This window comes from Chionomys nivalis, chromosome 26, assembly GCF_950005125.1.
Source record: "Chionomys nivalis chromosome 26, mChiNiv1.1, whole genome shotgun sequence".
In the NCBI taxonomy this organism is placed as follows: domain Eukaryota; kingdom Metazoa; phylum Chordata; class Mammalia; order Rodentia; family Cricetidae; genus Chionomys; species Chionomys nivalis.
In genome coordinates, this window is record NC_080111.1 from 7,519,336 (window position 1) to 7,535,784 (window position 16,449).

A 16,449-nucleotide genomic window follows, 5' to 3' on the forward strand; every position below is an offset into this window, starting at 1 on the left:
AACTCTCTTCTGCTTTTTTTGTTTACAATGGCTCAAAATATAAAAACCACTCTTGACTTGCAGGTTGGACGAATCAGAACACAGGCTTAAGTTTGCCTGGGGCCCCAAGTTCACTGACCCTTGAACCAAGCCTTAGCTGGAAGGACCTGGAACCTGAGCAGCCACTGTGGCTGTCCACTTTCCCTCCTAACACAGCCCGGGCCAGGACCAGGAGCCTTTAGTCTTTACGAAGGGGCAGCAGAGGATCACTGGGAAGTCATGGACGTGGGGCTAACCCACAGGACTCAAGCACTGGCTGGACCACGCCTTTCTGGACAATGGCTCCTCTCAAAAGCACAGGGTGCAAGGATGTCGCAATTATAGACAGTATTATTTCAGGGACTTCCTGCTTAGAGAACAAAGCTTAAAAAAATAAATAAATCAAGCAATGAGAAGGAAGCAGCCAAGACACGGTCATCAGGGCTCCCTGCTTGGCCCCTTAATATTTACTCTTTCCTTGTGTTTGCGGCACAGGTGTAGGAAAGGGGAAACCATCCCCTGCAGAGCGAGCCTGAAGACAGCACCCTCTGCAGAGAAGCCCAGCTCCCACGTCCATAACTCACCTTCCAGCCCCGGATGTAAGACTGAATCACCAGGGCTGAGCTCTTTATCTTCTGGTACCGCTTCTGTTGCTGTTGGATAAAGGGGAAGAGGTGAACGGTCATCTCTGCAGAGCTAAAAGGTGAAGCTTGCAAGGTCAAAGAAAGGGCGTCTGTTCGCCAGGAGCAGTGGAAGCCCGATCATCCTCCCCAAGTTGCTTTGGCCAGGGTTTCGTTACAGCAATAGTAACCCTAGCTAGATGGATGCCTATTTCCCCTTGCTAAACGCGAACCTTATCAAGTCAGGAACCCGGCTGCTGGGTACGCTTTGCTGCTCTCAGAGCACGGCAGGCCTTTAAGAGCTTTTTTATAGAATTCAAAACAAAATGATTAAGCCCTATCTTGGATTTTCTTAATGACCTCAAAATAAGAAATGATAAAAAAGCACACCTTAAGGATAGGCTATTTGGTCCTCCCTCTCTCAGGCAAACAGAAAAGAGCATCCTAAGCTTACAGAGTTAAGAAGTGTGCTGCTGTGTGCTCAGAGGATCCATGACCACTAGGCAGACAACAGTCCACTGTGTCTTAGCTGAGTGGACAGGAACAGGCCCTCCATTCAAAAGTCATCATTCTAAGACTTGCGTGGTATCTAATCTTCCTGAGACTTGCATGGTGTCTGTAACCTTCCTAATTAGAACAAGCACTCAAAGACCAAGCGCACCTTAAGCTCGATCATTTCAATACGTTACTGGTTCCCAAAAGTTGGGAAGATGCTAAAAATGCATTTCATGAAAGTAAGCCAACACGGATTTTATCTGAGGGCAAAATGTCTCTTTAGATGCAGATTGCGCCAAATGAGACCTGACTGCAAATTTAGCCCGTGTTTTAACTTTGCGGAGAAGAAGCACAGAACAAACACATTCACAAGCTGTGCTCTTCTGACCACTACGATTCGCTTCAAGAACACGACTTAAATTTGTGTGAAGGCAGAGGCAAAGCTTCAGGCCCTTCCAAATCTGTGGCTTGTCTCCAGCGAAGTTGTCAACCCCACTGCTAAACTTCCAAAGAAGTTCCCTATGAGTTAAGCAAATATATTTTATTATCGACTCCTTCTATCCGAGCACTAAAGACAATCCAGCTCTTTAATCGAAACCATAACTGTACTAAAACAAACTTTTGGCGCTCTGAGAATAAAGCCATTTCTCTTCAATGCTGCGATGGTTTATGCAGCCAGCCAGTAATTTTAGACGACTGACCCCATCGTAGTGAAAGCAAATGACACAATCTCCTCAAACCAATGACAAAAATCCAAGATAGATTTCCTGCCACATTGTTCCCGAGATCAGTGCAAACAGTCTGGAACACTCAACCCGAACTCTGGAACTGTCTTCAGCCCAGATCCATGGTCTGCCACTGACAGCTGTGGGCAGGTTTCAGAAGCACCAGGCCTTGTTTTCCCAGGTTAAAAAAAAATAACAATATGCATTTCATGAGGTTGTTGGGATATTTCAGCTATGGAAAAGCTGCAAACATAGCACATAGAAAAGGTTGAGAAGTTGGCATGGTTACATCAGGCTGTACTGAGAAGTTTACATGGTTACATCGGGTTGTATGGAGAAGTTGGTATGGTTACATCAGGTTGTACTGAGAAGTTGGCATGGTTACATCGGGTTGTATGGAGAAGTTGGTATGGTTACATCAGGCTGTACTGAGAAGTTGGTATGGCTACATCAGATTATAATGCAGTGAGAAGTCAGCTGGTTACGTCAAGCTGTAGCTTCGGAACTCACCGCGTATCTCCTGCACCAGGCAGCAATCACAACTTGGCTTTTCTTCATGAGCAGGAAATGCGTACGGCATTTCCATCCCCGATAAATCTTCTGAATGAGAGTGGCCAGGTCCTCCAGCCGCTGCTTCCTTATGTCTTCTAATTGGAATAACTAGTAAGAAATGACAGACAGACTTAGCCAAAGTCCCCCAGGCCTAAGATGTACACGAGAGGACTGCCCTGGGTGCTGAGGTCAGCTCCTTCAATGTGCATGCTACACACCATGGTGCTCGAGGGAAATATCTTTTTTTTTTTTTTTTTTTTTTTTTTTTGGATTTTTGAGACAGGGTTTCTCCATAGCTTTCTGGTTCCTGTCCTGGAACTAGCTCTTCTAGACCAGGCTATCGAGGGAAATATTTTGATGGATTCGTGAAGGATCCAGTTATTCAGGCTTCATGACAAATCAGAGGAAGTTGGAATGAACCAGAGGGGACCTGCACCCTGCTCTGAAGAATGCAGACCAGCTCAGTGTGAAGCCCCAGGACCAACATGATGTCCAGAAGTCTGAGAGGCTGGAGTTCAGATCTTCAAGCAAAGGACGCTCAGACAACAGGGGGCTACTTCCCCTTACAACCTAAGTGCCCTCAAGTTCTCTAAACCGCCACCCCACTGAGTTGTATGATAATAATTATACTTTTCACCCATCTGTTTCTTTAGACAAAGACTCTGAGGAATTCTAAGGAGGTCTATAAATTTGATAAATTTCGAAAAAAAATATTTCCTTCCACGTTCCATACGCACCCATGGAGTTGTGATCCCTAAAATTCCCGTGTAACTGAGACACAGCAGACACTGGCGGGCTTGCCTCCCAATCTCTGGGAATCAGGGAGAGCGGCTCAGCCAAGGTCTGGTAGCTGTCACATAGTGTTGATGCTGTGAAATAATACACCATCCCTTTCGTGCCCCGGCTCTAGGATACTTCAGACGAACAGAGGAATATGGCCTTCAGGGTGGGGGACCTCAGCACTTAGCCTCTATGCGTGGGGAATTGAGTTCAGAGTGTAAAGGTTACGTACTGTTCTTGGGTTTCGGATGAATATCTTGGATCTGCCAAAGGAGTACTCTTCCATAGGGATCGCTAGCTCATTGAACAGAACCTCCACACCAGACCTGGAAGAGTGAACAAAACCCCAAACAATGTTTTCCCCGAGTTACGAAAATAGCTTTACCGTATATAATATCAGGTTCTCATTAATACACAGAAAAAGCTACATAAAAACTTTACAGGTGTGTGTGTGTGTGTGTGTGTGTGCGCTGTGTAACCGGTAGGAAGCGATTATCTCCTTTCACTACGTGGGCCCTAGAGATCAAACTCAGGTCGTCGGGCCAAGCAGCAAGCACCTTTACCTCTCCAGGCCCAGCACTGCTCCAGGTTTTTAGGGTGATCACTCGTCCGGTGAGCATCTTTCTACCAAAGGATTTCTAAGACTGATTTCCACAAACTAACCTGGATTAATAAATATTACTAAAGCAAATCTAGGTTCAGAACTATGCACACAAAGAAATGCAGAGGTTTCTTGAGTTCATTAGTAATACAAAAAATAGTCAATTAATGTATTAATGGGGACCAAGAATGAAAACAAAAACCTCAGGCCTCTACTGAACCTACTCAGTTAACTCTGTGTGCAAGTGCTTTGGGGTACTACCCTCGTGCTTGGTGCCTGAGGAGGCCCAGGGAGGGTGCTGCATCCCCTGGAAACGGAGTGTCAGATGTTGTGACCTGCATGGTAGATGCTTGTTAGAGTCCCTGGGCCCCAACATAGATAGCTATTTTCCCTAACTGGACTGGTATCGAGCTACAAGGAATAATCAGACACAGCTTACACGGTCATCATGGAAGGGCATCTCAGGCTTCTTCTCTCCTGAAGATCTCCCTGTGTTTATACTCCAAACAGCTTTTATACCAACACATAAATTTTGTTTTTTTTAGACTTTATTATTTATTTATTTTTAATTATTATTTATTTATTTATTAAAGATTTCTGCCTCCTCCCCACCACCGCCTCCCAATTCCCTCCCCCTCCCCCGATCAAGTCCCCCTCCCTCGTCAGCCCAAAGAGCAATCAGGGTTCCCTGCCCTGTGGGAAGTCCAAGGACCACCCACCTCCATCCAGGTCTAGTAAGGTGAGCATCCAAACTGCCTAGGCTCCCACCAAGCCAGTACGTGCAGTAGGATCAAAAACCCATTGCCATTGTTCTTGAGTTCTCAGTAGTCCTCATTGTCCGCTATGCTCAATTGAGTGGGAAAATACACCAGATTTGTCTGTCTCCTAGGTAACCAGGTGAATGGTGTTTTGTCATGTACACATCTACTTGTCTGCTATGTATGCTAGCTGTCATGTAGGCTTGAATCAGCATCTTTATAAGGCATCCTCCAAATTATAGAGAAAGGAGCAACAACATCCTGACCCTTTGTTAGGCAGTGACAGCCTGTCTGCAGGGCTACGTGACCACCTCAGGTGGGGCCTCTGGCTTTAGCGCCTGGCTGCCACACCATACAGAAATATGGGCCTACAGATGCTGAGACCCGACCGCAAGTCCTCTGCAGAAGGAGCAAGCGCTCTGAAACCACGGAGCCACCTTTGCAGGCCCTCCCGGGACACTTCCATCATCACTTTCATGGCAGAGGGTGAGCAGAGCCTGAATCAGTGCTGAGAGCCAAACCAATCAGATGCTACAGACCAGGGCCTCCTGTGGAAGAGCAAGGCCTTGACCTTGATTGCCACATCAGTTTCTAAAACCGGCCTGGCTCCACCAACCTGCGAACTGCCTGCCAGACAGGGAATGAATAGTGTTCTGTGCTATGGCGTGTTTAGAGCAATACCCCAGAAGTTAACAGTGCGCAGAGACAGCACCCTGAGTCTGCACTAGACACGTGAGACTATGGCATATGAGACTTCTGTCTGTTCTGGAACAGATGCACATCTACTTACTGCTCAGTCTCCTCTAAAAGGCTGGGTCCCGTTGAGAATGGACACACAGCCTTAGCCCAAGATGAAACGCCCCAAGTGCCTGTCTCGGTCATGAGCAGGCATGCTGGCCCTCCTGCAGAGCTCAGACTTCTACAGTCCCCAGGGCCATCCTGGCTGGTGACAGTGGAGGTTCCTCTCCTGTCGCAGATGCTCTCCAGCACATGAGTTCATACAGCAACAACTACCAACTGCCTATGAGTTCACCACGTGTACGTTTGAAACATTCATAGGCACGCGAGTTTCATCTCTTCCGTTTCAATGTCAAAATTGACACCTCTACAGTAAGTGGAGAATTATCTCCAATGGTACCCCAATGGAAGAGGGCACAGCCAACTTCACATACAGAGACACATCCAAGCCAAACCAAGAACACAACGCTACTCAGACACCTTAAAAGCTGATGATCTCACAGACAGAGCTGCCTACCTTGCTGGGCCTTTCCAGTGAGGCCATGTTTGTTTGCAAAGCATCTTGTATCTTTCCAGGCAGGGTTCATAGGCCTGCCGGAAGGCGTAGCCTGCCCGCCTCACTCGGACGTTCTCCAGAAGACCAAGGTACCTGATCTGATGGCAGACGAGGCTCTCGTTGAAGATATGTGCCGCCTTCTTATCGTTGGGCTTGATGCACCTAGGACGTTTCAAGTATTTTAGGTTTTAAACTCTGCCTCTGTGGATCTTAAGTGGTGTTTCATGTCTAACCGTTCCACGGTAATTTCTTGGGAAACCAAACCGTCTCTAATTATTTCAAACTTTTTCACAATAAACTAAAAATAAATCGAATATTGTACACACAATTAAAAAACGATGAAGACGTGCGATGGCCCTGATAAGTGTCAATGACACAAACAGGACGTACTGCACAGTTATGTTTATATGGCGTCCATGCAAAACCAGTCTGAATTCCTACTTCCGAGTCCTCTGAGAGGTGGTGGTGGAGATCCACACAGAAGACACGCATAGGGAAACCTTTTATGGTGACAGATGTGTCAATGTATGTGTGTGCACACTTCTGGACACGTATGTGTGTGCGCACACTTCTGGACCACCAGCTCACCCATTCAGGTAGAGTAATGGGACAATGACCTCAGGAATCCCAGACCCTGCCTTCCCAGTGCTAGGCTTACAGATAAGATGATCAACACCCCCCCGCCCCCTCCTCTGTAGCAGAGCTTTCTGTTGCGTAAAAAGGACTATGTCCTCAGACTCCCTTCCTAGTAAGGATACGGTATAGTCACATGATAAGATTTTTAGTATCAAAGCAGAGCTAATATGCTGTGTTCTGGTCTGCATCCATGAAGCAGGCCTCGGCCAACTCAGCGGTGGCTGTAGGTGTCAACACAGTGGGCAGCCATCTTTGACCACGAAGGTGAAGGCCGCACCTTGGAAACGGGACACACACACACACACACCCCAATGGTATGGCTGTACAACTGTTAAGTGACCTAACACACACACAGACACACACACACCTCAATGGTATGGCTGTACAATTGTTAAGTGACCTCCCTAACACACACACCGCTAAATCTCATCTCGTTTTGTCTTCATGTTTGCATGCTTTTCCTTTGACCATATAATGTCTGCTGCACGCATTCAATGAAGGCAACAGATGGCTCAGGAGGAAAGTCTTAAGTTCTGGCAGTCTCCAACACACACGTGCAACTGGCTATTGATGCAGGATGAGGGACAATGAATGGGAAGAGTTTAGTCTTACGTCTGAAGTCCGAGGCTGCCCAGAGTCTAGCAGCGAGCCCGAGGACCACCTCACAGCCTTGGGACCCATCCCAGTTTCTTACAGAACACACAAGAACTAGAGAACAGGAAACTCCCTAAGGTGATGGTGCATAGTTTATGGTTCACTCAGGTGATGCCGCCAAGATAAACATCATGATTATAAAGTAATCGAACTGTTCATCTCAAAGCTGTGTGTATCACTTCATGTAAACGGCATCTGGAGAGAACTCGATAACCCCACTCCACTGAGAAGAGCGCAAACAAATGATCAAAGACTCCGGGGTTATTTCCTATAAGCGAGATTTTTCCACTGACACATGTTCTAACTTGCGTAAATGAGAGCAGAGTACTCTGCCTATTTCTGTTTCTACTGATATGAGTTTCAGGTAAACGAATTGTCCCTCACTCTGGTTTGTTCCTAGCTGAAATTACAAGGGCAAGGTGCACGCTGATGTCTGATCTAACAGCCCGCAGATCCTAACTCGAGTGGGACCTTCCCGAATCCAGAGCAAGCCACATCTAAGATGACCCAGGAGCTGGAAAACAAAGGAACAAAACTGAAGTGACACTAGGTTTTAGGGACGTCTTTCTTATTGCCTCAAGGACACTGGGCTGCTTTGGGAATGGTTTCTCCCAAGAATGTATAGGGCCTGGGTCCTGAGGGACCCCAGAGTGACTACCAAGCTGCCTACTTCACTGCTCTGCCCTGATACGACTTTACAGGCATCTAAGCGGATGCCACGGACAGAGAAGTATGCCTCAGGAAAACATCTTCCCATTTGTTTCTGTGATCTGTCGTTAAAAAACAAACATAAAAACAGAAAGTTGGAAACTCCTACATGCCGCCAGCTTCCTGTCTCCTGTCAGGCCACGCCACATTTTTTTTCCTTTAGTATACCCGCCCCGCCGTTTTTTGGAAAGAAATACAGCTGAGGATTTTTTAGGACAACCAAATGCCGTATTCTTTGACCCAGCATTGTGCTTGCTACTCTCCACTTGGGCTGCATTTAAATTTAAACAGACAGGAAAATAAGATTCAGTAAGTGTGCTTGGATTTGAGCTCGTGTTCCGGAAGCACCTGATGTAGTTGGGATTCTTGGTCTGCAGGTTCTTCATCAGAGTGGCCACGGATGCCTTGAACTGTGAGCCGGCTGTAGGAGGTCTTTTCAGGTTGACCTTCGCCGGGTTCCCTTCCGGAAACAGGGATTTGATGAGGGCGTGGCCGGCCTTCCACATGGCTTGGGACAGGTCTCGGTACAGGAGGTCATTGTTCTTGTCCACAAACCCTTCCACCTGGTACAGCACCTGTGGACAGCACACGGGACTCAGCGCAGGCTCACCGCGCAGGGCAGTGGCAAACCAAACCAGAATGACGGCACCCAGACTCCTTCAACATCACAAGCCCCCAGTGCACTACTCGCACAGATACCCAGCTCGCCCCCAATTTTGAGTTCCATCAACTGGAGGTGCAGAAGAGATCAAAATAAATTCCAACGTCCTTCAGGGTTTGCAATAATAAACTCCAACATGTTATGACATCCTCAAGGGATCTCGGATGGGTTTTGGTATGTGTATGTGTCTGAACGGATTTGAGGATTTTCTTTTTATTTGCTGGTCGCATGCCAGTCTAGTCCATTTCAAAGCAGAAAAGGGAAAACAGAGATAACACTGACATTTCCACAGCCTTCCTAAGTGGCGGGGAAACTCAGCAGGAATGTGGCCTTCACTCTCACGGCCCAATGGAGAAAAACAAAGGGCCAATGTTGGGGCATCCTAAAACAAAAGGTAATCCAGCTATTAGCCATTTCACTAGGTGTCCAACTAAGGACTCTCCCTTGCGGAAATTTTCATTCTTATTTTAAAAGGCAGTATTAAACCCAATCAATAATCTTTGGAGATTCTAATAATCAGCCTCCTATCTAAATTGTTTTTTTATTTTCATTGAGATTAACTTCCTCAAATACTGAGAAAGAAAATTTAACTAGGTATTTTCCCCAGTGTCTCTCAAAAATCTCCATCTAAGAATTCTTTATTTCTGCTAAATAACTTGTACATTTAGAACCGTACTGTAGGCCTTTCTTCTGGAAGGTCTCTTTTGTTACTGTGGCCAGGCATTTCCGACAGAACAGCTTAACAGCTGAAAATATAAAACGATTTAAGAACACTTTGTAGTGCTCATTCAGGGCCCAGGACTTGTTAGCGAGATGTAGCTCAACGCGGTGCAGACTCAGCTGTCAGTGAGTGTGGGTTGCTCTTACGGACCTCATGCGGCCACAGGGTCAGCACACCCGTCTTCCCGAAGCCACGCAGCTCTGGGGGACAACTGTACCTTGCCGGCGTAATGCTGGATTCTGAAGCAGCTGTGTGGCAGGGTCGTGTCGTTGAGGAAGCGGGAACACTTGCTCATCCGGCTCTCGAAGTGCTGGTGGGTGGCACAGACTTGGTTCAGCTTTTCCAGGAAGGTCTCGTCCGTGACGGTGCCGGGTCTCAGGCACTCTTCGTCCAGCATGGCCAAGATTCCGTTTGTGTTCTGAGAGAAGAGAAACGAAGGGGTTTCCTTCCTTCCTTGCTGCTCTGGTTTGATAATTAATCCTAATGACAGCCCCTAGCACAATCATCTTAGCCACATGCAAAAATTCTGTTCGGCTGCTACAGAAAAGAGACAATCAAGGAGTCACAAGGCCACGGAGGAAGCCAGCTCTTTTCCAGAAAGCCCCAGCTGTGCTGGGGGTGGACAAAGGACAAAGTCTTTGTCTTTGTGTCTCCTTCCCCAGCAGACAGGAAGGGGCCACGGTCACCTCACCCTCAGCACAAATGGAATTCACAGACACGTGTGCGTGGGCCTCAAATCCAAAGTCAAGTGTGAAGTCAGAGGTGGCAGGGCAGAATGGTGTCAAGAACAGGCTACAATCCCAGCACCGTCCCCTACGGCTTCTGTTTGCTTCACGGCTTAGGCAACGATTGGTCTCACGTTACCAGCCTGTTCATGGATTCAGGGTAAAGCTGGGTCTCTGGAGGGAGGGGATGGTGCCATGTTAATGATCCTGCAATCAAGAGCTTTGCAAAACCACGTGCAGAATAAAGCTCTGGTTCCAGATAAAATTTCTAAAGGGGTATTAATTAATGAATGTAATTTTACTTGTGCGTTCGGGCTCTAGGATCATCTTATTTCAAGATGAGCCAGTCCGAAAGGGAGCCAGAAATCGGGAATCTCCTGCTTTCCTAACAAGTGCAGTGCCCTTCCTCCGACTGTCCCCAAGGCTCCTACATCACAATTCCAGAAACAATCCAAGCCACTGACCCTCAGCCCCGCCCACTTCCACTGAAGCAAAGGCCCTGTCCTCACGAGGCTATGGTATCCTCTGGCCAGAGTTTATTCATTCCTTACAAAACCCAAGGGAAGAGTGGGCTCTCCAGTGTGCTCACAACATCCCAGAATAGCCGCCGTTGTTCAGTGGCGGTGGAAGGAAACGCTTCCTTTGGGCCCCCGGGCTCTTCCGCCAACACGAGTTTCTTCAATCATATATACAAGGGATTTTCTGGGAGATAAGCCTGCATAGAAGCGTGTTACATTTCCCGCTATTAAGAGAAATAACTAAGTGCTGCTGTTTGTGAGAAAAACACTCATCGGGAAAGCTAGACTTCCCACGGTAGAGCCCCCAGGTAACAATTTCCTAGGATCTCTGGATTTGAGGTGAGGACTCTGAATCCTTTGTGTTGGATGGCAACGCTCCCCCAACCCTGGTCGGAGCTTTCAAAACTAAGCTCCCTTTTGATCAGGAAGAGCGGTGCTTTGGAATATTCGTTTTCTATATTCAGCTCCGTCCAAGGGGGCGGTTTTCAGGAGGATTGTATTGATGGGAAAACACTGGCTAAGCCCATGACTTCCATGAGGGCTTAGGGAGACAACCAGAAAAGTGCTGAGTTCCGGTGGTATTCTGAAAACACAGCACCCGTTTCTAGGGCAGGTTAAAAAGGTGGCAGGAGAGGTAAGTTTACCTCGTCTCCAACTACTAAGTCAAGGTCAGAAGTACTAGCCACCTGAGGGTAAACAAAGGGGCTTCCGGTTTCCACACACAGATACAGCTTCCCACAGTTACTACAATGACCTCTCTAATACTGCCTAAAAACAAAAACCTTAGACTCGAACACCTTTCTGAAAACTACCTTGCAATTTCCCCCACTTTACTCCTCTTCACACACTTATAAACTTTATATAAAACTCATATAAAGTCTTCTGAAAAACTCCAGGGGTCTTGGCCACTAGCCGTCAGCACACAAATGCTGGTCTACGCGAGGCCCTGCCATCTGAAGTTGGAAAAGGGCTGCGACAGGAAATGACCAGGGATCCTGGCTAAGTACGGTGAGAAAAGCTGGCCATGCACACACTCAAGAGCCAAGCAAGAGGTGAGGATTATCATAACGCCTTCCCAGCCGAGTAGTTCCACAGAGGACGGCGGAAACCACAGTGAGATCATTTGCGTGTAGTGAGAGATTAGACCTCTCAAACTTTCGTGAATGCGTAAGTACTCACATTTTCTATCAGGTCACAAATGATAGCATTGTTGAAGTAATCAATGTGAGTCCATTCTATGTCCTGAAAACAGAGCAGAACAACAAGACCAAATCCATGTGACAATGTGTACCATCATCTGAAAAGGGACAGCTGCCCCGCCATCCCCATTGCTCTCTCTACAGAACCAGAGCTGCGAGGATCGCCTCCCAGCTCCCCAAACCTCCCCAACACAGCAGCCCACCAAGGACAAACCGAACGGAGCCACAGCACTGGACCTGCTCCAAGACTGCTTCCCATTCCGCTCTCCCTTCTGTGGCTGTTTCCCATGCACTCCATAGGCTCGAAGCCAAATATTTACTCAAGGGGCCCTGGGGTCAATATTGCTCTGTGTATATTTATGATCTTTATAAGGGAACAGGGCAGAACTTGATCCCGGCAACCTAAGGCCTAGAGATTTTATTTGTCGCCATGAGGGAAAAAAGTCATCGTAGAGGCAATGCCGAGATCTAAGTCGGTTAACTATCTCCAGTGTAAAAACAGCCCAGAGAAGAGAAAGCAGTTTCTCCAGATTATGGGAAAGCTACCCCACGAGCCTCAACACTAGCTCCAGAGCCAAACCTGTGAGGCCAACTGCAATTATCCCTCTCAACCTCCATCTGTACGCACAAACACCGAACTTTCTTCCTAAGAGAAAAAATGCGGTTTACATAGCAAGCGAGCGGTCTGCCTAGACATGTTTCAGGGATCTACACATTAATGTCCTGGCATTCTTCATGCGATGAAGAGACAGGACGAGAACAAAGCTTGCTTTTAGGGTGTTTATGTGACCAAAGGTTTCTGGACAAGCACGAAACTGTTCTAAGTAAAATGGTCATTTGCAAACAAAGAAGTATTAACAAGTGGTTTAGTGGGGATTGGCAGCCCCATTAGAAAATACAGGCAGGAGTATATGGAGGTGCATGCTTATACGCCTGAAACTTGAAGGCCGAGGCAGATGGATGGATGTTGGGATATCTTGGGTGACACAGCAAGATACTGTTCAAAAACGAGTTTGTGAGCGAGCGCACATGCATGCATGCACGCACACACACACACGAATGTGAGCTCACAGAAAACATAGCTCTATCTACTAGCAATCTATCAATCACCATCCATCTACAATCTATCTATCTATCTATCTATCTATCTATCTATCTATCTATCTATCTATCTATCATCTATCATCTATCAATCATCCATCTATCTATCCATCTGTCTATGAATGATATCTTGTTTTTACTCTAACAAATAAAGCTTGCCCAAAGATCAGAGGGTGGAGCTAGCCACTGGTTATCTATGGAGGTCTTGAGGTCTGTACAGATAGACAGGACAGACAGGAAGTGATATGGCTGGGCAGAGAGAAGAATATAAGGCAGGAGGAGCCATGAGGTCAGCCCTTAACGGCTGAGAAGTGAGCAAGGTAAGTTGGCTGTGGCTTGCTCCTTTCTCTCTCAGATCTTTCAGAGAGCTTTGTTAGAGCAAAAGCAAGATACGGCCACACTACTTATCATCTATTGATCTATCTATCTGTCAGGGGTGGGACGTCATGCTTGCAATCCCAGCACTTAGGAGGCCGAGACAGGACTGTCTTGAGTTTGAAGTTCATTTGGGCTACACTGTTAATTTTGTCTCTAAAGAGGAATACTGGTGTTGTGTTGAGAAGGCTCAGCCTGCGCTCAGTCCCTGGGACCCACATCGTAGGGGAAAACTCTCACAAGTTGTACACTGGCCTCTGCACACACCACAGCATGCTCAGAGCCACAGCAAACAGATGCAACTTAATTGTTTAAAAAAGAAGGAAAAGAGGTAAGAATAGTGTTCTTAAAACACTGGGAAACCAAAAGTGAACAAAAACAGAAAAACAGGGACACGAAAATAATCACTGAAGGAGAATGTTTACTTAAAAAAATGAAAGCATGAAAAGTCAAGACTGTTTTAGAATTAAAGATGAAAGGACTTTACAATTATTTCTGGTTATTTTAAAACTATAATTAAGAGAGATAATCTTTTTTTTTTCCTTTTTTTTAAAGACAGGGTTTCTCTGTAGCTTTGGAGCCTGTCCTGGAACTAGCTCTTGTAGACCAGGCTGGTCTCGAACTCACAGAGATCCTCCTGCCTCTGCCTCCTGAGTGCTGGGATTAAAAGCATGCACCATCACCACTCGGCTAAGCGAGATAATCCTTAAATAACATCTGGAATATGGTGACCATATAACAAATGCTATGCTATTTATTATAAATTTTGAAAAACCCTGCTTTTTAAGGTTGAGCAAAATCTCAAAGAATCCTGAGTCCACCTGTGGGGACTCTGATTTTTTTTTTTTTTGGTATATAATTCTTAGTGTCAACTCACCCAAAATCTACAACCATAAAGAGTCAGTCTCTGAACCACCCTGCTGGCACCACCGACAAAGGCTTTCTACAGGCAATCTATACACAGCTTCGTCACTTTTAAGACCGATGGACTCTGGTTTCTTCATTTAGCAACATGCATCTGTTTCACGGTGCGTGTGTATGAATTACGCACTCCTTTCGATGCTGGGGTTCTAGTCCAGTGTGCGGATCGACCATAGTAACTCAGCCACTGGTCTCCATTTTAACACCACGTTATTTTACATAACTACGCTGGTACCCGGAGAAGACTGAAGGTTATTAATGACTATTTAACGCCCGGCCCGTCTATTACGTACAGGTACTGCTCTCCAGACTAGCGGCGCAGTGCCAGAGAGCTGCAGTCAGCACAGCTGCCGTAACAAACACAAAACACAGAGATACAATAGAAGGAAGCTGAGAGCTGACTCTCGGGTCACATGGAGGGAGCTTCCCAGACACAGACTCCTGGTTCTAATGGAGCAGTTGTTCAACAGTTCCAACTTTACCTCCCGTATGTACTCCTCTTGCTCTTCTTTCAGAGTAAGTTCGATGAAGATTTGTTGAAGCTTTTCATTACAGTAATTAATAATAAACTGCTCGAAGCTGTTATCCTAGAGGGAGAAAAGGAAACACACATAAGACCGTATCACCAGCTCTCCCTACCAAAGACACACCACGCTTCACTCCGTATGCGATGCCACACGCTCCCTTCAGACTTGACGGAGGCCCCACGACAGACAACGTCCCCTGTAAGTGCATAAGGAATGGCGCACGAGTCAGCGAACAAACAAAATACGCACGGATGTCACAGTTCTTAGAGGTGGGGATTTTGAGAAAGGCCCCCAATTTGTTCAAACTCCCCCCTGAAGTTCAGTAAAGACACAGCGAGGTCTGTAATCCCTGTCAGTGACTACCCAATCATTCATCCTCAGGGCCGCCTGCCACACCTGTTTCCTCCAGACACAATCACGTCCCTCACTCGACACTCTGTTACCTAAGTGTGTACACGCATATGTGTACACGTATTGGCATGTTCACAGATGTATCTGATTGGACGTTACTTAAGCTGACCCAACTGTCTCACTCGCCGTGATGCATGCATGCGGTACTGCATCAGCAAGTGCAGACGCCCCTACTGAACAGAAATCCAGGGAAGTCAAAGCATCAAGACCACGTGTCAGTCAGAGACAATGTCTCCTATCAGAAGGCTGCTTCATGCTCTCAGGAGCCCCATGCTCCCTCTCCAGGAGTCCTGCGTCATTTTAATCATCTCCTAGGAATCCTCTGATGGAAGCTCTATGAAATTGTTTTCGAACAATCTGCAGACCTCAGGGAACACACTGAGGGTACCAATGTCATCTGCTGGAGGAACATGGGTTCCACTTGGAACCTTCCAGAATGACACAGACGTGGTGCCGAAGCTTGTCTGCTTTGCTTCTCCCTCTCCCTCTTGGCAATGGGCAAAGAGACACAAAGAGTCTACCTCCGGGAAACTTGACCAGTCCTGCTCTCCCAAGGAACTCCCACATACGGGAAGACTGAGGCCATCACTCCTTGTGCGTAAGCACAGACTGGCCTTTGTGTCTCTCTCCAAATGACAAAGGCAAAAAGCCACTGAGTTTCTGAAAGCTGATCTTTACACTATCTTCGGTCCTCCCCTGGGTGGACCTGAACTGGGTACTCATGCCAAAGCCCCTAACTACATCCTTGCCTGGTATCCGGCTTGTCACCATGGCAATGCAGGGACAAAGACTTCTAACTCCAAACCACAAATGACACAGGGGTGTGCACTATCGCCGACTGACCTCGCTAATGCTAGATTTAGTGAGGCAGCAATGGTTTCCACAGTCTGGAGGTTTTCACTAGAGAAGCAAGCATGGGTTTGCGATGCTTCCACAAACATAGTTTTAGACGCAAAGGGCGCCCCCGGGTGCCTTTACATACACACCCTATAAAATCTCAGCACTAACAATTTTGATTAGCAGTCCACTATGGCTGCTGGACGCCTTCTCATTCTTAACTAGCACAAAGTCGTTTCATATATAAGAAACATCAGGATTTTGTGGTTTGGTAGAATGGGTACTTATATAATGCTACGATCACAAATAAAAAAAGAACATTCGAGTACCTGATGCAAACAGACCTCTTAGACTGGGAAATAAACAGAGAGAGTCTCCCGTCTGTGAATCCGTGCTGACGGAGCAATTTAAACACAGTGATGCTAAAGTCTCAAGTGTCCACTGATGGGGGCGGGGGAGGGAAATGACTGGTGTCCTTGGATACAGTACGTGCTATGGATGCTTTCAAAACAAAGCTATGAAACACACACACAGGTTAGAAGACAGCGGCAAAGCGTCACGATTACAGCACAGCTTGAGGATTAAGTTCGAGCTAAGGTGTATTTACCGTCC

At 46.8% G+C, this 16,449-nt stretch overlaps 1 protein-coding gene across 5 annotated transcripts in view; it reads right to left on the minus strand.

Annotated features, from left to right (window-relative positions):
- Myo1b (myosin IB) overlaps positions 1–16,449 on the minus strand; it is a 149,445-nt gene that overhangs the window by 17,847 nt on the left and 115,149 nt on the right. For all 5 annotated transcript variants that reach the window (XM_057758574.1, XM_057758573.1, XM_057758572.1 and 2 more), the window contains exons 14-21: positions 14,545–14,649; positions 11,646–11,708; positions 9,441–9,641; positions 8,190–8,416; positions 5,805–6,005; positions 3,423–3,516; positions 2,369–2,518; positions 603–671 (exon numbers count right to left, since the gene is read on the minus strand). In XM_057758574.1, coding sequence (XP_057614557.1) covers positions 603–671; positions 2,369–2,518; positions 3,423–3,516; positions 5,805–6,005; positions 8,190–8,416; positions 9,441–9,641; positions 11,646–11,708; positions 14,545–14,649 — 1,110 coding nt within the window. The remainder of the gene's footprint in view (positions 1–602; positions 672–2,368; positions 2,519–3,422; positions 3,517–5,804; positions 6,006–8,189; positions 8,417–9,440; positions 9,642–11,645; positions 11,709–14,544; positions 14,650–16,449) is intronic.